The 23,902-nt window shown below is 46.1% G+C and overlaps 2 protein-coding genes across 12 annotated transcripts; both read right to left on the reverse strand.

The window, feature by feature from the left end:
- Positions 1 to 943: 943 nt before the first annotated feature.
- On the reverse strand, positions 944 to 7,238 carry dusp27 (dual specificity phosphatase 27). 4 transcript variants are annotated; one of them, XM_063877736.1, is made up of 6 exons: positions 7,153 to 7,238; positions 6,538 to 6,664; positions 6,307 to 6,425; positions 5,088 to 5,319; positions 4,769 to 4,986; positions 944 to 3,946 (listed from the first exon to the last, which is right to left on the reverse strand). In XM_063877736.1, the coding sequence occupies exons 2-6, from the start codon at positions 6,648 to 6,650 to the stop codon at positions 1,233 to 1,235; spliced, it is 3,396 nt and encodes a 1,131-aa protein (XP_063733806.1). In that variant the 5' UTR covers positions 6,651 to 6,664; positions 7,153 to 7,238; the 3' UTR covers positions 944 to 1,232. The 4 variants fall into 4 exon arrangements, with proteins under 4 accessions (XP_063733806.1, XP_063733804.1, XP_063733807.1 ...); XM_063877734.1 differs by having other exon boundaries at positions 6,538 to 6,764; positions 7,153 to 7,200; XM_063877737.1 differs by having other exon boundaries at positions 6,538 to 6,667; positions 7,153 to 7,199.
- Positions 7,239 to 7,902: 664 nt separating this feature from the next.
- LOC134860880 (prolactin receptor-like) lies at positions 7,903 to 22,937 on the reverse strand. 8 transcript variants are annotated; one of them, XM_063877743.1, is made up of 11 exons: positions 20,845 to 20,896; positions 17,058 to 17,188; positions 15,771 to 15,899; positions 14,001 to 14,114; positions 13,005 to 13,143; positions 11,303 to 11,472; positions 10,107 to 10,285; positions 9,881 to 10,034; positions 9,722 to 9,809; positions 9,483 to 9,552; positions 7,903 to 9,374 (listed from the first exon to the last, which is right to left on the reverse strand). In XM_063877743.1, exons 3-11 carry the CDS (start codon positions 15,793 to 15,795, stop codon positions 8,823 to 8,825), a joined length of 1,491 nt encoding a protein of 496 aa, XP_063733813.1. In that variant the 5' UTR covers positions 15,796 to 15,899; positions 17,058 to 17,188; positions 20,845 to 20,896; the 3' UTR covers positions 7,903 to 8,822. The 8 variants fall into 8 exon arrangements, with proteins under 8 accessions (XP_063733813.1, XP_063733810.1, XP_063733811.1 ...); XM_063877740.1 differs by lacking the exon at positions 15,771 to 15,899 and having other exon boundaries at positions 20,845 to 22,937; XM_063877741.1 differs by lacking the exons at positions 15,771 to 15,899; positions 20,845 to 20,896 and adding an exon at positions 18,423 to 19,305.
- Positions 22,938 to 23,902: the final 965 nt, after the last annotated feature.

A 23,902-nucleotide genomic window follows, 5' to 3' on the forward strand; every position in this document is an offset into this window, starting at 1 on the left:
ACCATGAGTCATTTTATTACCTATAGAAATATCCACAGCCTTATTCAAAGTGAAAGCAGGAATGCAACTAGCTCTTCATAAAGCTTCTTCAAACTTTTACTCCACTTTATTTTGGATGCCATACATATATTTTTTACTGCACATTTACAACTCCACCAGCTGCATTAAAGTGTAAAACACATACATGCATTCTATTGAATATTCTGTATTATTATTCTGCATAGTGAGTATTTCTAAGAACATTTTGATGCTTATTTTACAAATAATACAAATAATTGTAATTATATATACTGTATATTTGAGTTAAGTAAACCCGCTCTATAAATGAGGGTTTAGTGTTCTAATATTCCTCTCTTCTCAGCAGATCAACATTCCCACGCCGGTTTATCCAGCCGGTATGCAAAGCCTCTCAATAAGCTTGTTTTACTCTCTCATTATTCCTTTACTGCAGCACACACCTACCTTTCTTTAATACAAACACATCATCTGGAGAGAAATAAATCACACGAAGAGGTTTACAGAAATACATATAGTGCTTTACTTTAGACTGATTGAATATTCAAGTGTTTCTAGTCAATAATGAGCCTTAATTAACTTGTATATATCAGAGCACTACCCCCTGTGTCCTGTAGGTAGCGCCACACCTTTTTATATCTTCTGTTTTATTAGTCAAAATAATCCACCAGTCAGGGCATTCTTTCAGGACTGGTGTTTGTATACAGATTGTGCAAAGAGACAAATATAAATACACCTTTGTTGCATGTTTAATTATTCAACAGAATTTGAAAATACTGCAGAAAACAATATTTTGTATTTATTTTTATTATGAAATGTATTTTTCTTTCCTCTTTCATTATTTGTAATATTATTTAAAATTAATTTGTCTTGTTTTGTGAATTTTATTTGTATGTTTATGTAATTAAATTAAAATAACCCCAAGCTGTAATTTTTTAGAATATTTATTGCTATAATTTGTCACATCGTCTTTCATGAAAATATTTACTAAACGATTTTTACAATCAGTTTTACATTCGACGGTGGTGCAACCAAACCTTCATCATGGTATAAAGTAGTTATGATAACAATTCAGACACTAATATTCATCTTTATGAAAACTAATTATAAGAAGTGTGAATTTTCCACCTGATCTGAACATTTACTAGTTCCATTTTCTCGATGCACCTCACAGCTGGTCTCCGGTAGGAATACGTCACACCTTTTTTCCTGAAGCCCTAAGTCTCACTCCTGCTTTGTGATTTGGCGTCCTGCTGCGCCCGCCAGGCTGTCAGCACCTCGTCGTCTTCGGATTCGGCGGCGGCCCGGGCCCTGACCCTCTGCCTGGTTTGGGCGATGAAGGTGGCGATGTCGTCGTCCTCTTCCCCACTGGCGTCCTCCCTCCTGCTGCTCCTCCCTTCGGTCTCGCTGCTTTCGTATCGAGAATGGTGGGCGAACTTCCTCTTGGTGTTGGTATCCTGGTAGCTCTCCTCGCCGTGCGTCCTCCCTGGCCGAGTGTGTGACTGAGCGAACCCGTTACAGGAATAATCGGCGTCGCTTGAAGGCTCCTCTTGTAAGCGTGATCTGAATCTGGAGGCATAGGTTTCCTCCTCTTCTTCTTCGACGGCATACGAGGCCCTGCGGCTCGAGAAGTCGAACTCGGAAGCGGATGCATCAAGATCATCGTAGGGATCCTCAACGAATTCTGCTCCGGGCGCCGCTTTCCTAGGAGGAGGCCGGACGCTTGCCAGCCAGTCGTCGATGCTGGTGTTCTTCTCTCTCTCCAGCGCCGGGTTCAGATTCAAGCACCCGGAGAGGCCGAAGTTCCTCACAGGTCTCTCCTTTTTCTTTGGCTCCTGGAGGAACTCCTCCTCTTTCTTCTTCCTCTCAGCCTCCTCCTCGTCTTCTTCGTCCTCCTTTGGTTTCTTCTTCTTATACAAGGTGCTGCGCTTGTTGTCCTCCAGGATCTTTTTCTTCTCGTAGGTGGACATCTTGCCCCTCATCTCGGATTTCATCTCCTTGTCCATGGCGTTCAGTTTTCCCATGTCCACCTGGTCCTGGAAGAGGCTGAAGAGCGGCACGCTGGTGGTGGTGATCTTGTTCTTCTTGGAGCCGAGGTTCAGACCGGAGAGGCCGCTCACCCCGCCGCCTGAGAGGACGGACGCCGCCCGGCCACCTGAGAGGACGGACGCCGCCCGGCCACCTGAGAGGACGGATGCCGCCTGGCCTCGCCCCTGCGACAGAGCGCTTGAATAGGAAGCGCCGCTCAACAGCGACGCCTTATCGTCGTCACCGACCCGCCCTGGCGTCAGGCTCGCCGCACTGCCATAGCTAACCTCAGACCCGGCTCGTGACAGGGGGGCCAGGCTCATCTCGTTCTGCTTCTGCTTGATGGTTTCGGAGACGACATTAGCGATCCAGTTCTGGATGCTCGCCAGGTTAACCATGGGTTCTCCTCCCGCTCCCTGAACCGTAGGGACCGGGAGGATCGGAGGAACGCCCTGCGCTGATCTGACGCTGCGAGGCTGCGACACTGAAGATATGACGGAGGATCTGCCGCTGAGCATGGACATTGTGTCATCGTTGGCGGCACTCGGTGGGCCGGTGACTCCGGCGCCGGCCCAGAAGGCAGAGAGTGGGATCGTGCTGCCGCTGACCACGCTCTCGTTCTCCCAGCTGCAAATAGACTGACTCTCCTCCAGATTTTTCTTGGAGCGCTCTAGGATTTCCTCGCGCCTCTGCCTCCGCTTCACCGTCGCCGAGTCCTCGCCGCGGCTCATCTCCAAGATCTCGTGAGTATTCTCCTCCCCGAGGCGCTTCTGCTGCCTCATTTTCCACGACTGATACGCCGTCAGGTTGACGTCTTGGAAGGCTGGCGTCTTGTTCTCTCCCTCGCCTCCGTCTCCATCTCCTACTGAACTTTTCTCGCCATCCTCGCGGTCTTTCTTGTTCCAGCCGAACTGGATCCTCTTGACACGCCAGCGCTCCAAAGGCGTCATCTTCTCCTTGTTCTTCTGGCAGAAGTTGTACATGGAGCTGGTGTCTGACATGATGCTCTCCACTTCCTCGTCCACCTTCTTCTTCTCTCTTTCTCTAGCCGTGCTCTCGCTGCCTTCCTCGTCCTCATTCTTGCGGTAGCGTGCAGCGGCCTGTTCCTCGATTTCCCTCAACCGGTTCCTCCACAGGTCGGAGTAGCTGCTGCAGCTGGAGGTGGACATGGCGTCGGTCGGTGGACGCCTGCCGCGTTGCTTCAACCGCTCCTTCACAACTCGAACGTCCTCGCTGGTGACGCTCTCCACGTCGGCGTCAGCTCCTTCCTTCCTCACTCGTCCGCCGGCCAGAGATTCCTCGTCTTCGCCGTCGCTGTTCAGTTGCGCCTCCCACCAGTCGTCGTCCTTGTATTTCTCGTTCCTCCGCTGCCATTCGCGGATCATGCTGTCGAGTCCGTCCTCGTCGTCTTCTCCGCCCTCCTGCTCAGGGAGGACGATCTCTTCCTGGACCTGACCAGCTCCCTGGTTGTTCAATCCAATCAAGCCGCTCCTGAGCGCCGCTGCAGCCGCGGAGGACGCGACGCTGCTCATCACGCTTCCTCCGTCCTCCTCCTCCTCCATCATGATGGAGTGCGCTTTCACCTCGATCATGCTCTGCTCCTCCTCTTTATCCGTATCCTCATCCTCGTCGTCAACGCCGTTGCCGAAGATGCGGTTGCGCGCCCGAGCATCGATGACGGAGCACTGGCTGAGCGTGTCGTCGTCATCGTCGCGCTCCTCCATCAGGGTCTCGTTGAGGTTCCTCAGCTGCTTCAGGAAGCCCTCGTTGGGGTTGATGGCGCGCTTCTTCCTCATGGAGGTCAGGGCTTCCATGATGCTCATGTTATGGAAGATCATCAGGTAGGACGCCACCAGCACGGCGGAGCGACTCACGCCCATCATGGACACCACCAGGACCTTCCCTGCAGGTGAAACATGAAGACAGGTATTAAGCAGGAGGAAGCATTTGATAAGATGACTAAAATACTGCTGGTAAAAGAATGAAGGGGTTAAGTTCAATATTACCCTGTGTGTAGTAGATCTGGACTTTTTATAGACCAATCAATTCATCAAGGACATAGTAAATGTATCTCAAATGAAAATGAGCGTGAAACGTGTCCAGATTCAGAGTTGAATAACGGTGAGGCTCTTATTGTGAAAAATGAAACGCATGACGTGGATGTTATATCACTTTGAAACAGAAACGGAAACAAATGGAGAGTGTGTGTGTTTACGGTTTCAGAGACAGGGTTACGTGATCCTCTGCAACACAAGCACTCTCTTTGTGCGCTTCAGAAAACACTTCTGGGAAAACGTTGTGTAAGTGTGGAGATGCTCGGGGTCATCTTTAACTGCGTCAGCGTGCACACACACACACACACACACACACACACACACACACACACACACACACACACACACACACACACACACACACACACACACACACACACACACACACACACACACACACACACACACACACACACAAATTCACAGAAAAAAATCCTCGGGAATTCATGGAAACTGGGAACGGCTGAGAGGGAATTCCCACAAAGGATTTTATTTTACGTTCTGGAGATAAATCATAAAGGTGTGTATGACTACTATAAACATCATGCTTGCATTTATATTTATTAAACTACTAGTCTGTTCCATCCCATAATACAGTGACATAAGGACCTGGGACAGACTGAATTGTATATCTTTGAGTTCTGAAGCAGTGCTGGACAACGAGCCCTCACCTCTGTGTGTGAGCAGAGCCTCGTCCAGGAACTCAGCAGTGGGTCTGAAGTGCACGGCGATGTCGATGTCGGGGAAGTCGTCCACTTCGATGCCCAGGTACTGGATGTTCATGCCGGCGTAGAACGTCTCTCCCGTGTAAACGCCGGTGCCGTGCGCCGTGTTCAGGATGTGCGTGATGCCCATCCGCTTCAGACGGGCCTTGTTCACCGCCACAGATCTGGAGCAGGAATGAAAAGCCGCCGTGTTTCAGATGGAATAACTTCCTCTACACAGACTTCACAGACTCCTAGCAGTTCAGATTAAACTCGTTGGACTCACTTCTCAGCGATGAAGATGTTGGGCCACACCTCGTCCACGGGGTTGTCAAGGGGCTCCAGGCGGTCCTGCACCAAAGCCCTCTGGATGTCCAGCACACAGGGGGTGTTGTAGGGGCTGCGGTCGTCAATGATGTCCTTCACCCGGTTGTAGAGGTCTTCCACCATCAGCTGCTCGGCCGACTCCAGCATCGACTCCGGGATGGACTCGGCCCTCACGCTGCGGGGGGGCAGCTCTGAAGGGGGAAGCACAGGAATGTGATTTATTACACCTTAAAGACAATACAATGGGACCAGGTGGCCAGAACAAACCAGTCCGGATATATTTCAACCTTTCTCACCCAAAACTGCCTTTGGGGACAGAAGTCATGACCAAAAACTGATGCAAAACTTCTACAAAGTGATGCAAAACAGCCAAAAACAGGCAAAGAGTAACCTTAAAGACACGTTAAAGGTCTGCGAAATGATAAATAAGGACCACAAAGAGACTCAAAACTATCAAAAAGCTGCAGAAAAAGACCCAGAGAGACACAGAGCAGGACAAAATATACACAAATAAGATGCAATCAACCAGCACACGGCTGCAAAGTGATGCAAAATGACTCAAAGGAGAAAAAGACACGTTTAAATCTCTCTGATCCGACATTGAGACGACTGCAGACTGTTTAAATCATATCAAACTATATGAGATGCAGATAAGTCCTCCCTGCAGATGAAACATGTATTTCCAATAAAGCTTCCCTAATGTGCAGAGAGGAAGCAGGAGCCCGAGTGCTTCAACACATTAGACGTATTTAAAGTGGAATAAAGACAGGACGCCGTCTGCATGAGGATGGGGAGTTAGCAAACCCTGATCTGCTCCATCGCTCACAATCCCTCACTCACAGGACTGACTTCTTATTTCTCTTCTCAAACCAGAACCATTATAAACAGAGAAGTATTTTTCTCATAAATTCCCAGTTTTATCGTTAATTGAACATTATTTCTGGTAGATTTACTTGTAAATATCCCCCTTTTTTCAGCTGACAGCAACCTCCTCTCTGTGCACGTCCCTGAGGATGAAGGCAGGACATTTTATAGACCAATAAGAAGGGAAACAAACCATGTCATTACACAACCTGCAGAATCCCAGCTCCTGCAGATCAACAGATACACTTTCATTGAAAGTTGCTTTTAAGACACAAATCCAAATATCTCTACCCCCCTGCCTCCCCCCTCCTCACCCTCATTGATGATCTGTTTGGCAGCGATGGCAGAGGACAGGTGGATGGGCTCCATGAAGATGCTCGCTGCATCCGAGCCGGAGATCATGGAGAACCTGGACTCTGACGCCATCGAGAAACTGGAGGAGTAGCATTTTAAATAATATCAATTATAGGACAAATGATTCATATTATATGTTTGGAGACACTTAAATAACCTAAACAGGGATTTTATTTTTAGGGGGGGTGTACCTGGGCGAGGGGGAGCGCAGGTAATGAGACTGCACCCCCCGGACGCTCCTCTGCTCATCTTCATCGGGAACCGTCTGATCGCTCAGCACTCCGCTCTCATTGGTCGACGCCATGGTCACCAAGATCCCTGCTTCCATTCAGAAAAACAGCAGTCAATTCCATTGAAGGGTCGATGTTTGGGGGGTTTTTGGGGGCTATTTTTCATCCCTTTCATGTCTTCTTTCTCTCTATGGGGAGGAAACATCCAGAATACACAGGCGGTTCGTTTTCTACCCCCTGACCCCCGTCAGTTAAATTCCAGCACAAACCTAATCAGACTAACAGCATTAGAAGTGATGTGAGTCTGTGTGTGTGTGTGTGTGTGTGTGTGTGTGTGTGTGTGTGTGTGTGATTATCTATTTTTAACTCAGGCACAGCAGCTGCCTGAGAGCCTGAGCAGCTCTGAAAGGCCTCACCGCTCTAAACTTTAAACAACAACAGTGAGAAAAAGTCTTCAAAGTTAAACATCTGTACATAAAACACTGTGTGTGTGTGTGTGTGTGTGTGTGTGTGTGTGTGTGTGTGTGTGTGTGTGTGTGTGTGTGTGTATGTGTGTGTGTGTGTGTGTGTTCTTACCTCAGTCACAGAGTGTGTCTGGAGCAGGTCGACTGTGGCTGATGACGGTCAGACTGACACTAAAGTTAGAGACCCCAGAGACCCCCCCCCCCCACCCACTGACACCCGACACCAGAGCTGAGAGTAATGGAGTACTTTGAGGGGAATGGGAAATATTTAACGAGTACACATCACGATTCACTCTCTACATTAAGACACATAATGTATGACTTTGTATTTATTAGTATTTGTTCTGTTGTTCTTATGTTGTTGTCATAAATACAACTCTGATTTATTTTACTGAATTAAAGCATCTTATTTATATCTCAACAACAACCAAGACTTCAAATGATTTCCATCCCTCAAAAAACTACTATATTTCCAGAGCCTGAACGCAGCGTGTTTATCAGAAGTCAACTGACATCATCTATAAATACCACCCCCCCCCCCCCACACACACACACACCGACAGTCACACACCTATTTGTCCATCTGAAACCAGAGCCCAGTCTGCTCTGTTTGGCTCTGTCGTGATTGGTCCACCACTCAGCGATGTCCCGCCCCTTAGCCTTTCAAATACAATGGGTCAAAGCACTAGCCAATAGGAGCACGAGTGTTCCATAGTGATGTCACTGTGTTCCTGGAGTGAACAGAGGAGTCCAGTGGAGGCTGTTAAAGCTCCGCTCTTACCACCTCACACCTGTGTGTGTCTGGGGGGGGGGGGGGGGGTGGGGGGGACAGAGGGGGTATAAATAATGACACACCTTGATCCACATTTTCACTTTTTATTCCAGCAGATCCTTTTTCATTCTGACAGGTTCAGAGATCAGGTCGTGGTTTCTGTTTCATACATGCTGAACGTAGCTCACGTGTGCATCTACATACACCGTGTAAATACACACCTAAAGACTCATAAGCGTGTTTCTGAGGAGTGGAAACAAAGGCACAATAATAGGACATTATCTCTGCACAATAACAAGTGCTTTACACTTCAGAGCTTCTTCAAGGTCCGCCTGTAAGGGCCTCAAGGATTTTGTAATAATACACATTTGTTCAGCAAAACACATTTTTGGTAAAGAAAAATATATATGAGTGTCTGATTCACCGAAAAACAACCTGTACCTGCTAAGATATTCAAAATACTTCCTGTGGCGTGTTGCAATGAAATATATTATTTAATAGAGAGGGGCTGCTGTATAACATTAAAGCAGTGGTTTCAGTGCATTAAACATCGTCTTCCTGAGGGAGGGGGGTCTTCGTTCCTGACCTGTTTCCTGTATTACATGTTAGGTTTAAACCTGCAGATTAGAGACGCAGCGCCTCATTTCATGCTCACTGAAATATGTCTACCAGCGGGGGAGAGAACATTTCCCATGAGCAAAGTGTTCAGCGTTACAATATGTGGGATTAAAGCAGGTACACACAGGTGAGAGCTCTCTGTTTCCTGAGACTGAATGTGAGAGCGGACTCCTTTACCCACAATTCATCTGGTTCGCAGCTGTTGAGTGCTCACTCGAGGTCACCTGAAGTCGTCCGGAGCATGGAGGGGTTGGAGGTGTCCGGAGGAACTCGTAGGAAAAGGGAAACGCTGTTTATACACCAAGAAGAGTCTGCGTTGTGTTCAGGGTTTAATGCAAAGCTGGGACGTTTGCACGATAAAAGAGACACGTTTGAAGTCCAGCAGGTGCTCCTCAGCCCTGGTGATGGATGGGCAGCAGAGGCACCGCTGCCTCGCCGCCGTCGCTCACGTTTGTCCTAGCGTGGCTGTCGGCCATCTTCTTCTTCTTCTCAGCCTTGACGCCTGGCGGGGGCGGGAACTCGCGGCAGTACGCCGGCGGCAGGCAGGGCACCAGGTGCACCTCGCCGCTGTCGTTCATCAGCTGCACGCAGGTGTAGAAGTCCTGCGGCGGGGGGGCGGGAGGGTGAGGGTTACCCATGATGCTGTACTCCGTGCCCGGGAGCGTCAGGATCTCTGGCGGCAGCCACGAGGAGGCGGCGTCCGGCGGCGAGGAGCAGTACGGTGGGGCGGCGCTCTGCAGGTACAACGCCGGGAGTCGAGCGGCCCCCGGCGCCATGTCGATTGGCACCGTCACCGCGTCCCGCTCCGGCCCGCTGCAGACCCTCGCCGCCGGGAGGAAGGCATCGCCAGCGCTCACAGCGTCCCACGCCTCCTCCGTGTAGCTCGGGGGCGTGTAGCTGTGGAAGTTACTGAAGTGACGGTTTATCTCCTCCAGGTTCCCCTTCTGGGGGGGGGCGCGATAAGAGAGAGTCAATACAGAGGGTTGTGTGTGTGTGTGCGTGTGTGTGTGTGTGTGTGTGTGTGTGTGTGTGTGTGTGTGTGTGTGTGTTACCTTCAGGAGCAGCGGGTCAATGCCGATGATCTGTGGCTTCGGGATGCGGGGCAGGAAGTAGTCTTTTATTCTGAAGGGGAAACACAGAGGCCCTTCAATCCCCAACTAATTAACCAATTAGCAAAGCGAGACAAACGGCCGCCAGTAACGGACAGCTCTTAATAACGTGGTTTATGTTCAGGCTTCCTGCCGCCTGAAGACCAGAGGAACAGTTACTGTTCATGCTATAGAGGACTCACCTCTTGCTCTGGGGGAGGAGCCCGAGGGTGATCACCAGCAGAGCTACCACCCCGACCCCGGTCACCAGGATCAGCACCAGCAGCTTCCCTGCACAGGTAGCAAACACTTTCATCAGAACCAGAACTAACTGATCCTTAAACCTTCAGTATGAGGTTTACCTGCCGGTGGACGGGCGGGGATGCTCATCAGCAGCTGCACGCTCCACTCGCTCCACAGGCCGGAGTTGCGCGAGCGGCATCGAACCCGGACCACAAACTCCCCGACTGGGAGGCCGAGCAGCTCCACGTGGGGATCCCTGAGAGGGTGCTTCACCTGCGGGGGACATGAGAGCACAGTGAGCTCCTCTTCACTCCACGTCTGGAGGGATGAAAGGTTGCTTTATACCTTCCAGACGTCGGGCTCGCTCACGCGGCGGTACTGCAGCTCGTACACCAGCGTGATCCAGCCGTACTTCAGGTCCGACGGCACCGGGTACGCCCAGGACAGCAGCGCGTTGTGACCAATCTCTTCCCCGCCGGTGTCCGCCAGCACGAAGGACAGGTTCACCGGAGCCTCGGTCTGCACTGTACGGGACGGGAAACCAGTTCAGAGGAAGACTCCAACATGATGCTGATACAGCAGGGAGTAAACTCATACATGCCATAATCAGCATGCAGTAATCCCCTCCTGCAGGATGAGGTTTAATAATTAATACTTAGTTAATTACATGTTGTGATCTGTCAAACATTCTCTAATGAGATGATGTCCTCCATTATTCATCTTCACAACCGTCTGGGGCTTATTTATTTCACTCCAGGGCTCGTTTGTCGGTGATAAACAGGCCTGAAGCATCATAAAAACACAACACCATGCCTGAGAGTAAGAGGGCGAATTAGGGCTCAAACAGTCAGTCAATTAACCGATTGGTTTATCTGTAGAAAAGCATTCAACAAATAATGACAACTTTATCCAGAAGGAACAGCGTATCCAGAGCAATCTGCTGGTTCACACCCGAAATCAGAACACACACACGTCTGTGCTTTTTCAAACCCATGCAGGCCAGAGGAGTGACAGCGTCTGGATGATAACACTCTGAGTCTGGAATAAAATAAACGAGGACTTGGGTCCATGTCCGACGGCTGTAGAGAAACACTGAATAAAGCGACCTGAAATCGAGCGGAGAGTGACCGTCTGTGACCGCTCTTAACTGCAACGGTCTTTTCCAGTTTAATGATGAGCTCACTGACCCAGAACAACACGGATCACATGTTCCTGGAAACAGCAGCAGGAGCACGGAGCATGCAGACATTAAAGCACAACTAAAATCTGGTTATTTGACATGCTGTATGTCTGACAGGTGGTGCCATGACTGGGAGAAAGAAATGCTATTTACTGAAACCTCCTCTCCTCCTCTATGTAAATTAAAACGGGTTGCATTTTTAGTCACGCAGCCGCTAGTCTCAGCTGAGTGACTCCTGGCTTCACAGCTGCTCAGAGAGCTGCAGAATGTAAACAAACATCTACTTCTTCACAGGTCGGGTGCTTTCACCATGACTGAAAATGTAATATCAGTGCTTTTGTTTTGTGGCCACGCCCCTCACCTATATCGGCCACGTCCAGGCAGTGCTGCTGGGAGGTGTAGTTCCCGCCTGCGGTGACGGCGGTCACGTTCAGACAGTACATCTTCCAGATGGTGGTGTGGCTGCTGTCGAAGTGGCAGCTGTTGGGGCCGGAGCTCACGTAGTCCGGACACTCCTGCTGCGGCTCCTTTCTGTGGACGTCACACCACGTTCATTACATTTCATTTTGTTGAAATGATTTATCTCTCACTTCAAATTCACCTTGAAATGATTGTTTCTGTGTCAAGTAGTTCTAACTCTTCCATTGTGTGCTTATCTGATCCACTTGTTTCCCATGCAGGTTAAACCATTGCAGCTCTATAGGGGTGCAAAGGCCGGATCTGTAAGAAATGTTCGTTTATTTGAAGCCCAGGAGTCGGTTTAAAAGAAAGAAAGCAAACCTCCCTTAGAAGTTATAAAAGGAGTGTTTAATAAAAGGATGCAGTAGTAGGTTTTACAAAAAGTGTCACAGCTGTGGCTCAATAGCCCGGGACACGCGTCCACAGGCCACTGACTGAGTGGAGCTCATCAGTAGTTACTGTCTGGCGGTACGGAACAAAAGAGAGCCCGGTTCTACAATACAAACATGTTTTATAGAACCACCCCTTTCCCACCATACAATAAACAACTTCAAAATAAGACGCGCTCCGGTCTCGTGCTCTCATTGGTTGGTAGCGGGGGCTGGATCCTGTTGGCCGCTTGTCCCATGGGGTTCTCCGGACTCTTCTATAGGCTGACGTCGTCGGGAGCGGGTCCTCTTAAGACGTCACCGTCGCCATCTTGTTAGCGTAGTCCTGGAGCTCTGACCTACAATATTCTATTATGCAATCCTTCTGAGGTTTATCAGTTATTAAACAGGCAACTGTATCATTGCAGCATCAATGAGTGAGAGGTAGAGGCGGTGTGTTTAGTATGTAACTCCACTGGTCCTCCTCCCTCTACTCATATATACAATACAATATTAGCTTTATGCTATCTGAGGCTAAAAACAACATCCTGTGTTACTACCGGAAGTGGACACATATGATCCGTCCAGAAACAGTGAATTATCTTTTAAAGTTCCGCTCCAATATAATGACTATTTCTAACAGATCCCTGCAGCATTTGAAGCCTGGACTAAACTATGAAAGCCGTAAATCACTTTTTGTTGGTGAAAACAGCAGAAACCGTTGCATTTCCTGCACATTTTAACAGTGCATTGCCGTTAAATGACACCTTAAATGTAATCCGTCACAGCTGCAGCCGCTAATGTCAGTAATTGATTTTGATCGCTGGAATTGCTTTTTGTTCCCGGTGGGTTCTGACCTTTCCTTATCACCTGACTGCAGACGGGTGTTTGCAGGCAGTGGAACAACGTAGAGACTAAATCAAACATGTCCTGATTACTGCGGGCACCGTCTCTGACGTGGGCGCCATGTGTGCACGGGGCGAGGCCACGTGATGCGTTCAGGGGCAGAGATATCGATGTGTTAAAGAGCTTCTCGCTGAAGTGCTGGAGCATGAACTAACCTAAAATCCATACGACCCAGAAAGTTCCGTGTGCTTTGATGTGAGGCCGGTTTCTATGTTCCTTTTTTAAAATGTAAGGTCTTTAATACGAGAACGTTCAGATAGGATGATTTAATTTCCTTTAAGAGACTTCCATTCTAAATACTGATTCATATTTCATATTCTGTGTACGTACTCTTTGGAGTAAGTGAGGACGTAGGAGACCGGCTCCCCCTCCGTCAGGTTCTCCAGCGGGTGCCACCAGCAGCTGAAGTCCTCCATGTTGGGCGAACGGCAGAAGTAGATGTGAGGCCTCGTCTTCACCCCGACGTCCACTGTGGAAGGACACATATCAGAGAGTGAGCCCCCCACCACGGACAGGGACAGGGTCAGGGGCTTTCATGAACAGGACAATCAGTCAGAAACCTCGACCAAACCCAGGGGCGTCTTTGTTTTACAACAGGCTGAAGTAGTGTTCATTTCACGGCCTGTGATAAAGACTGAAGGGCCCAGAAGCACTCAAAGAGAACATTGAGCGGCGGGACTTCCTGTTGCCTCCGCAGACGGAGCAGCGGGGGGCGAGCGGTAATCCAGGAGAGAATGCAGCAAACAGAGGCCGGCTGTGTTCACTGTAAGGTGCTCACTGAGCCGCGGGTCGGTACAATCAAAGAGCTGAGACGATTTATGCTGGGGGGCCACTTACACAGCGAGAGGCAAACACACAACACTGGGACTGAAGAAGGAAAATCAATTAAAGGGCAGAAAACTACTCAATATGTGAATATATGAATGGAAAATGTATAATAAATGGAGGAAATATTCAATAAAAAGTAAACAAAAAACCCACAAACAATATCACGACAATACTCCAAAATAAATCCAGAAGAAACCTAATATTAATCAAAAATACTGCAAAAATGTGTCCGAGATGCATAAAAAAGTAGAAAATAATTTACAAATATGAGGAAAAGATTAAAAATACAAGATGAATGTAGAGAATAAATACAACTCATAAAACTGGAAAAATAACTACATATAAAAAATACTAGAACTTTTTATACAAAATATGAATAAAGAATAGAAGGGGTCTTAAGTATAAAAATGAATCATTAATGGATGAAATATACAATCAAAATTACACAAAACAAGAAGAAAATCCAGAATAAAAGCACCGCCGACGTGCCGGACTCACCGGGGCTGTTTCGGTTTTTATCAGCGACTTCCAGAACCTCGATCCGGCCCTCGCACGCCGCGGGAAGCAGGCAGAGCAGCAGCCACAGCATCCTGCCTCTACACCTGCAGACACCTGCAGACACACACAGACACACACAGACACACACACACACACACACACACACACACACACACACACACACACACACACACACACACACACACACACACACACACACACACACACACACACACACTCAGGTTAAAGAGTACAGACTACAGAAAAAACACACAAGTAGAAGTAGACAAACACCCAGGCGTCTCCAGGTGATACTCGCTCTGTGCAAAAAGGGCTTTAAATATAAATGTGATTTAGCCGTTTTTAATTTCCATTTGACAAATCTATTTATTGTGAGGCCATGTGATCGCCCTGCAGCAGCGACACCCCCTCACCAACAACCACAGAGAGCACGCATTCATCGGGGAAACACGTCCTCAAATCCGCATTTCTGCAAAGGAAGTATGAAAACGTACGACTGCCAATTAAAACATTCAAATCTCATTGTCCAATTAGAGCGCACGTGATGTATGACCCAATTAAAACACACTGATTTAGTGCTTTTTTGGGGGGTTTAGGGTTTATTACATTATCATACACTCTGCTAACAGGATATCAAATTAGAATGACAAATATGTCCAGGAAATAATCAAAAACAACACCAGCTTCTGGAACATGAGACTTAGTGAATTGTCACCTTTAAAGGGGAGTCATCGTCAGTCCACACAAGCGAAATCTCCTGCCCAATGCCTGGTGCAACAACAAAGATAAGGGGACAACTTGCCGCCATAAAACCATTTAATCAGCTGGTTGAACCTCACGGCAGAACCCAGTGACCCTTGGTCTTTCTTATTTTTCTGCAGAGCTTCTAATTTCCTTTCCCTCAGAGAACCAGTCCATCTGGCATCTGAGGAAGTCTGCAGGGCAGGGCAGGGCTCTGAGGAGAAGCTCCAGAACAATCTCATTTCCTAAAGACTCTTTATGGAAGAAGGAGCATTCTGGAAAATCTGCTTCATGGTTTTTTTTAGGGGGGGGGGGGAGACCCTAACCCTAACCCACAGACTTCCACAGAGACGTGCTGCACTGAAGACCTCTCCCTCTCCTCCTCACAGTTACCTTACCTCACCTCCTCCTGAGTATTGTTTTTAAATCAGAAATCCCGGACATGAAACAATAAAACCTCCAGCTTAGTTTCTGCCGATTGTCATGAAGTCATGGCAGCTTGGAGTAAAGTCTGCTCCTAAGAGGGGACGCACGTCACAAATGAGAGCAGCCGACCCTCCACATTCTCGCTGAATAATCCTGCATTGATCCTGCAGCAGAGGATGATTAAAGACGAGGCCTTGGGCTTTTATCAGTTCTGCAGGAGTCAGAGCTGCAGACCCCTGTATGGTCCCTTTCCTGCAGGATGTTCTGGATGTCTCCCTAAAGGAGGGATAGCATCACATGCATCTGGTTATGTGTTATTTCAGAACCCCTGCTAATGCTTCTCAGTTCAATTCCTGCACAAATACCTCCACCCTGTGCGTCTGCAGAGCATGCTTCAAAGACACAAAGGCTGTATTGTCATGTGCAGTTTTTAACAATGGGAAGTCCTGCCCTCCTCCAGAAATGCATCCCACTGTGTAAGCCATATGTAAAGAAGGAGATGTATAAGAGAGTGCTCAGCTCAGGAGGAGCAACTTCCACAACCTCCAGCTGTGTTTCAGTGTTTACTCTGAGATTACTGACACTGTGTTATGGCTCTGTAATGCATCTTGGGGTCCGTCAGAGATACGCAGCGACTGTTAGTTCCAGGTTAAAGTCTTCCGAGCGACATCACGTCTCAAAGTCCTCGAGCCGCATCACGATGAGTCACAGCTGGGTGATAAAGGGAGAGAGGACTTCCTTATTTATTACTTTATTTATTTATTAATTTTCATTCTATAGGCTTTATTTGATTATTTTTGCTCTGTATCTGTCGTGTTTTTTGCTGGAAATAAATACATATTAAATGGTTGGTGATAGAAAACATGGAAAGTAATATTATTTGATAAAGGAATTAAATCTTTATTAATATTAACACCCCACACATATATTTACTGTTGTTATTTATAGTAGAAAAAAGTGCACATTTTTACTTTAAATTCCGTCTTACTGGAATTACAAAATCTATTTTCTCCCGGAGGAAAAATTAAGTGTTCTGATTCTGAATTTAAGTTGCGTAACAAAAGCCAAATCGCAATCTTTCAGTAATCCTATCAGAAGAGTTGTACTGCCTTTCTGCTCCTATTGTTATAATCCTTACTTTTGGGGGGTGGGAGAGAAAACTCACACAGGGATTTTAGTCTCTGCAGACCATTTACATGCATCTTAAACACCCTACAGGAGAGGGAAGCAGAACAGGCATATCTTCTAAAGGTCATTGAGGTTTTATGAACCCCTCTGACAGAAAAGGGGATTTTCCTGCACAGTTTCCAGAATAAATGAAATAGGTTAACCCTAACTTGATCCAATTAGTGTTGATGGTTTTGATAATTGATGGTGCAGCTGTGCCGGGCTGGATTAGATTATCTGCGTACTTTCCCCAAAACAGAGTTTATTGCATTTGGGAAATGAAATGACTTCCTAAAATCTAAATATAAGGTCTTCATTTTAAGAAAGTGATTCCAGCATTGGATATTTTTGCTGTGTTGATTACATTTGCTTCTTTATTTCCTCTCATGGATCAATCTGTTCTAATTTCTCTCTCTGATCAACACCACAGGGGTTATTTTAAGCTCTTATATCCAGCTTTATGTTGCTGTCTACAGTTATTTAATTAGCTTAACTGCATTAAATCAAGCAGGGGGGCGCGGGGCGCGGGGCGCGGCTGCAGCAGCTTACTGCATATAAACAATACATATAGAAATACTGAGGACATGTTGAAGGCTTTATGGTCCATGGAAAGCCCCGTTCTGATGGAGAGAGGACAGAGACAAACCTGACAGCATCCCCCTCTATCTGAGTCCCACAGCCAATCACCACACAAGCTTTCACCTGTTGCCGTGACGACGGGCTCCGTCTTTGTTACAGCCCCCCTGACAGGTAAATCTTTCATAGCTCTCAGCAGGGGGTCTCCACGCTGACCAGCCTGTGAGATTCCCTCACTTCAGCACGCCTCGGTTCATCTAGTGATCGATACAGAAACACTTTATTATATTCCAGTCATTATGAAAGCAGAAAGCCACTGAGAGCGTGTTTAAATTAGGAGGAGCGCGTGAGCGGAGATCTGAAGCTGGATTTAGAATAACAGATAAGACTCACTGTTTTCCTAGAAAGATCTAACATGAGGGGAGTAATTGAGGGAGGGGAACGGGCAACACCAACACACTGATAACAGGAACACAGAGGCTTCCCGAAACCTCCGACAAAAACCGTACAAGGCCATCGTCATACCCAGAAGTCCCAGGATTTAGTTTAAGGCTTTAAATAAAAAATATTTTGGTTACATATTTATTTAAATATGTATAACTTTATTATTATTATTTGATTCCTTTTATTATTTAATCTGATTTATTTATAATTAAAATACATTTTCTCTATTTATTATTATTGATCATAAACTAACTATATCTGTGATTTAATGCAGTTTATATTATTTTTAATACCAATAAAAAGACCTTGATTAATATTCTGAATATTCCGCAATTTCATACACAAAACATGTTTTAAATAATAAACAAAACGTTTAAAAACAGCAGATTCATTTATAAAAATACTTTGTTTGAGACTTCTGAGTAATCTTGATGACAGAAATGTCCTTTAACGAGCTAACGATGCTAAGCACACACACACACACACACACACACACACACACACACACACACACACACACACACACACACACACACACACACACACACACACACACACACACACACACACACACACACACACACACACACACACACACACACACACACACACACACACACACACACACACACACACACACACACACACACTTCTGTCCGAGACGTCTCCCTCACACACACTGCTGGACTTTGTGGCTCTAACTGTCATGTGCAGATGCAGCAGAGATAAGTGTTATCTGCAGGATGTTCAGCAGCCCAGTATCCACCCAACACACATACACACACACACAGACACAAAACACTGATCTGAACAGACAGCAGATGTCCATCCACTGGGAGTCACACACACACACACACACACACACACACACACACACACACACACACACACACACACACACACACACACACACACACACACACACACACACACACACACACACACACACACACACACACACACACACACACACACACACAGCATTACATAATCCAGCGTGTACTAATTAACAAACAGCTTCATATCACTCCTGTGTGTCTCACTCACAACTGGGATTACACTCTCTCAAGGATTTTCAAAACTCCAAAAACACACAATCGTCCTCATGGTGCATTCACAGGCTCCAAGGAAAGTCAGAAGTTCCTGTCTTATATGATCCAGTGTGTTATCGAGCTCACGGAACAAGATGGGTTTCATTGCTCCGAGCAATAACAGCTGATCCCTGATAATCTCAGATCTTTTAAACAATAATGCGTATTTCCACATTTGGATCCTTGAGATCTTTCCATATGTTCTTCCTCTGCTCATACTACACCCTCACACGGAGGTTCAGGAGAATAAAGAAAGCAGTTCCTCTGTTCTCCTGCTGACAGTCAGTGCTGTTCAATCCTCTGTGCAGAAACACAAATCATCATATAATGAACATATGATGAGGAAGGTCATGTGACACGCCATGAGCCGGACTAAATGCATGTGTGAAAAAGGATGTCTCGCTCCAGTGTTGAGGAACAGGAAGGACTATATGTTCAACACTGCAGAACTGTGCTGCAGCACGAAGGCTGATTTCATACTTTAATAAAAACAGCATTCAGAAGTCATGAGAGTGACGTCAGGAAAGCCAGGCAGATTATTCTGTCTCTGTTTATCCATTCATCAGAAACAAGATGTCCATTAAAGATTAAGATGATGTCTTTAATGTTATATAAACACAGAAAAGAGGTCTGCAGAGTCACCATTAAATGACTTCACATACCGTACAAGTTCTATTTTTTGGGAACATTTCCTCACATTCTGAGGCCCTGAATCTATCCGCAGGTACACGGACAGCCACTCCAAACCTTCATAGAGGTGGTTTCAGGGCAGCAAGCAGTCGTGTGCACATCAGAATCTATCGTTAAAAGATTCAATAAAAAGGGAAACGTTGGGAAATGTCTTGTAAATTATGCAACGGGAAAATTGTCTCATGTCAGCGTTTAAAACAGAATCCAACTTAAAGTAAAAACAGCTGCCGCAACAGACGGGTCCTCCCTCTCCATAGGTACACAGGCTTCAGTGCATGTAAAGGATCTGCAGAGGATGAAATCCCTATGCTGCTCCTTTGTTTACTCCAGGAACAGAATGGCAGCTTTAAAAATAAAGAGCTTGGAGACATGTCCCGGTAGAGACTGTACTGATATGAACCTGAATGTGAGCAGGTCAGTAAGCACCAATATGTAGTCTATGGTAAAAATGAGGCTTAAACCGGATAAAAGTCAGACATGACGTGCTCAGAGGAGATGTGACGGTCAGGAGACGAGAGGAGACTACTATGGTTGAAAAGGTGGATATTACCGGAGATTCAAATGGTAAAGTAGTGATAAAGCTATCCGCTCATAGGTTACTTTAGTTGTCTCTACACATTTTGACGCAGAACAACCCTGGGATTCATGTGGATTCTCTACAGTTACAGATGTAAAGGAGCCAGAGAGCGGCCACAGAAAGCGTGGTTGGTATGCTATCATGTCTGATGTGTGGTCTGAAGACACGTCTCACCATCCTTATCTGGAATAACACATGTGGGCATCTGAAGACGAGACAGTAACAACATAAAAAGGATGAAGGGGGTTAAAAAAAGAAGAATAATCCATGTTACAAACAGAAATCAGTCCGAATTGGGATTAAGTTTGTCACCATTTTCAATCAGAACGTCAAAATAACAGAGAAAATTGTATAAGCTATATTTATTTATTATATTAGAAATATTTCAACCATCATTAACACTCATTATACTTTGATTCTATACATTTGACATCTAGTACAGTTTAGTGTAAGATTTATAAAGCAACTAATATTTTATCAGCATTAATCAACTACATTTCCCAGAATGCTTTGCTGACAAATACAGTTGTAGATACATATCAAACCAGGAACATGGAGCTTGTAAATGGTCCGTATTAAATACACATACTCTGATCACATGTGTGAGTATTTAGGGTGGTCTCCACAAAGTTAGACTTCATTATTGCACTTTGAAGTTAATGCTTTACAGACCAGCTGATTATCAGACCAGATTAAATAAACTTCAACATCTGAGCAATAACTCAGTCAAACATACATCAGATAATCTCCCTCTGTACTAACAGTGAAGAAAAGCAGTCTAACTTCTTTAAATGATCCTTATTTTACCCTTTAAAGCACCCTTTGTTCACAAACACACTTCGTTAGTTTTATAAGAACATCAGCTAAGTAAAGTTCCGGAGACAAATCCGATATATTTATGGACTTAAAACCACCTGAGGGTTCTTTCGGATGTTTCAAACCTGTTAATGTACCGTTAAAAACCAGTTGTAATATATATAATAGTCCAAAGCGAATCTGCACGTTATATCCCATGTATAAGCACTCATTAAGAGACGTTGTGTTAATTGGACTAAACCCATAAACAAACACCTGTGCGCGAGGGCTACCGGCAGACTGAAATCCTCCTTACCTGTCGAGTGGCGTGCAGCTTCTTCTGAGTGTCGTGCAGCAAAGAGATCCCTCGAGCATGGACCCACACCGGGAAAAAGACCGGGACAAACACCGGGGGGTGGCGCCAGTAGTCCGGCTCTCCTGCCTGAGATGAGCTGCTGTTCGCGGTGCCGTCTCCGTGTTTCTACCACCGCGCCCTCCTCCTCTGCAGATTTTCCTCCACCTGGTCCCGAGTTAACACCAGCTGAAGCTCAGGACCCCCCCTCCCTGTGCAGGACCCGCCCCCTGCAGGCTCCTCTACTGGAGGAGGGCGGTATGGAAGACCATCACTGCCATTACATAAACTCACATGCTGGGAGAAGACCTTCAGACCTTAGGATTCAGTCTTTCATACAATATGTATAAATTAAAAATGAATTACACCGTGTCCTTGTATGTTATAAAATATATATAAAGGGAATATCAAAGGCCGTAGGATTCTGTCGTTATACTTAATAAAAGATGAATAGAAAATGAATTATACTGTGTCTTTAAGAGACAATTCAATACATAAACTAAAAGAAAATGCTTGAAACCGGCTGAAAATCCCCAGAATGTGGACATTTGTTTATGTGATCAGAATTAGCTGATGTTTTGTGTTTGATTTGTTGATGGTTACAGCTTATTTAATATCTATAATAACCCGGGCCTGCAGCAGCTCTGTCAGCATGTGTGAAGAGCTCCTCTCATCAGCGTTAGCTCCGCTCCACAGAGACTAAAATAATCAGATGATTATCAGCAGCTTGTTTGGAGGCCTGGAGGCCGGGTTCGGTTCCCGGCTCTCTGATGTTTAAGCAATGAGAACAGCATGACTGCTCGGAGCCCCGCGGCCCAGAGGCATGACTCGAATTAGCTGCAGATCATCGTCCTCTGCATGATTCATCAACAGAGGTGACCAGGCTGCTAAATGCACTGGTGTGTGTGTGTGTGTGTGTGTGTGTATGTGTGTTTAAAAACATCAACACTTATGGAAGAGATGCATATTAAAATGCCACGGTTAACCTTTAACTATTTCCACACAACTGCCCCGAAACACTGCAAAACACACGAGTTAAAGAGGCCTTTTCACACGAAAGCTGTGAAACACTGTAGAGGTAAAGTATAAAATATGAAAGTACACGACATGATATACATCACTGTATCTGTGTACGTGCAAATCTCTCTTATACTGGGAGGATTTACACATTTCTGCAAAAATGACCCCTGTAAACGTGCACTTTGAAATGAATTTCTCATATTTGTATTGTATTTTCTTCTGTTCTGTGAGTGTGTTATTTATCATGCCTTACATTTTTTTACGTTTAAATCTCTCATACTGTGTTGCATTGAAGCATTGTCCTTGTTCAATAAATACAAAACATAAGAATACAAAAAAGCATGCTCGATCATAATCACGACTAAAAGCTAAGAAATCATTAAAACAACATGCACTTTAATGCAGCTTTTTGGGCGAACATGTGGCATTCTGGGGGATTCCTGGAGGGGGATGTGACTCCAGAGCAACAAAAGGTCCAGATTGATTAATCATGCACCTGCACTATTTCATGTCTGATTTATCTGTTGCACATTGGAGACACCTGGAACACGCTGTAGTGTGTGTGAGGTGTGCAGTGTCCTGAGAGCAGAAAGCAGCACTTTGTTGTAATGAAATGTGCTGAAGGCGCTGTCACAGTGACTATGCAACAGATTTAATCTAATCCCCTTCCTCAAGATTAGGAGAAAATCTCCATTCGGCCTTTCGTGTAAATTACACACCACGTGAGAGTTGACCTTTGCACCCGGCACCGGCTGCATCGTGCACCGGCGAGGTCGCTTCACTTTGCACGTCTCACAGGAGGGAGGTCGACTCTTAAGTGTTGGTTAAGTTTCCCTTAGACGACCCCGGTTATTAGATCTGCTCTAAGGGGTGTGGACGTGAGTCCGGCTGCAGGGATCCATACACATCTGCACATCATTCCCCTCACTGTGAAGTCTACAAGTACGGATATTCAGTGACAATGTTCTGCAACTCAGGTCTAACCGTAATAACATCTCTCTCACACACTCACACACACACACACACACACACACACACACACACACACACACACACACACACACACACACACACACACACACACACACACACACACACACACACACACACACACACAGTATTGGACTCATTCTGTCACATCTGGTGTGTGTCACTGCCATTAAACTTGTGTCATCTGAACAATGTATTTTCCCCAATCACCAACACACACACACACACAGTCACACACACACACACACACACACACACACACACACACACACACACACACACACACACACACACACACACACACACACACACACACACACAGTCACAGTCACACACATACACACACACAGTCACACAGACACACAGACACACACACACACACACACACACACACACACACACACACACACACACACACACACACACACACACACACACACACACACACACACACACACACACACACACACACACACACACACACAGCTAACATCCGATATTAATTGAACCTTTCTTGGAAAGCATCGTTTTGCATCGTTCTTCGGCTCTTTGCACACATGTTCTGCTGTTCAGTACCACTGTGCCGTGAAATCATACCAAAGGTTTCCCAGCAGGGAGAGTGATCCCTGCGTGGAGTCAGGACGAGCTGCTAGGTGGCAGTCACACACAGAACAGGTGCTCAGGTCCTGTTTCTGCAGAAAGCACATATTCAGTATTCATTTCATGCTTTGAGTGTTTTTATGCATGCTTAAAGTCCTCTGCAACTATAATCTGTCATATGAAGAGAATAAGAAATGCTTTAAATGGATTTATGCTAGTGCTGGAGTAAATGTACTTTATTATTAGTTATGTGACGTGTTGCATAAGTAGATATAAGTAATCTTTGTTGTCCTCATGAATCCTGCAGACGGAGATCTGAGGCAGCAGAGACAAACACAATGCTCGCCATGTTCCCCTTCATCAGCCTGGTGTAACCTCACTAAACCCCAGCAGTGATCTGATCGACTGTAAT

The sequence above is a fragment of the Eleginops maclovinus genome, chromosome 24 (genome assembly GCF_036324505.1).
Source record: "Eleginops maclovinus isolate JMC-PN-2008 ecotype Puerto Natales chromosome 24, JC_Emac_rtc_rv5, whole genome shotgun sequence".
Lineage (NCBI taxonomy): Eukaryota > Metazoa > Chordata > Actinopteri > Perciformes > Eleginopidae > Eleginops > Eleginops maclovinus.

What these genes read in the sequence shown, in the direction of transcription:
- dusp27 (XM_063877734.1), bottom strand. Translation starts at nt 6,674, where the DNA reads ATGGAAGCAGGGATCTTGGTGACCATGGCGTCGACCAATGAGAGCGGA. An exon ending in CTGCGCTCCCCCTCGCCCAG is followed by an intron (nt 6,426 to 6,537) that starts GTACACCCCCCC and finishes CTACTCCTCCAG; the next exon opens with TTTCTCGATGGCGTCAGAGT. An exon ending in GGCTCTGCTCACACACAGAG is followed by an intron (nt 3,947 to 4,768) that starts GTGAGGGCTCGT and finishes TTTCACCTGCAG; the next exon opens with GGAAGGTCCTGGTGGTGTCC.
- LOC134860880 (XM_063877740.1), bottom strand. Translation starts at nt 17,118, where the DNA reads ATGAAAGATTTACCTGTCAGGGGGGCTGTAACAAAGACGGAGCCCGTC. An exon ending in TAAAAACCGAAACAGCCCCG is followed by an intron (nt 13,144 to 14,000) that starts GTGAGTCCGGCA and finishes GTCCTTCCACAG; the next exon opens with TGGACGTCGGGGTGAAGACG. An exon ending in TTGACCCGCTGCTCCTGAAG is followed by an intron (nt 9,375 to 9,482) that starts GTAACACACACA and finishes GCCCCCCCCCAG; the next exon opens with AAGGGGAACCTGGAGGAGAT.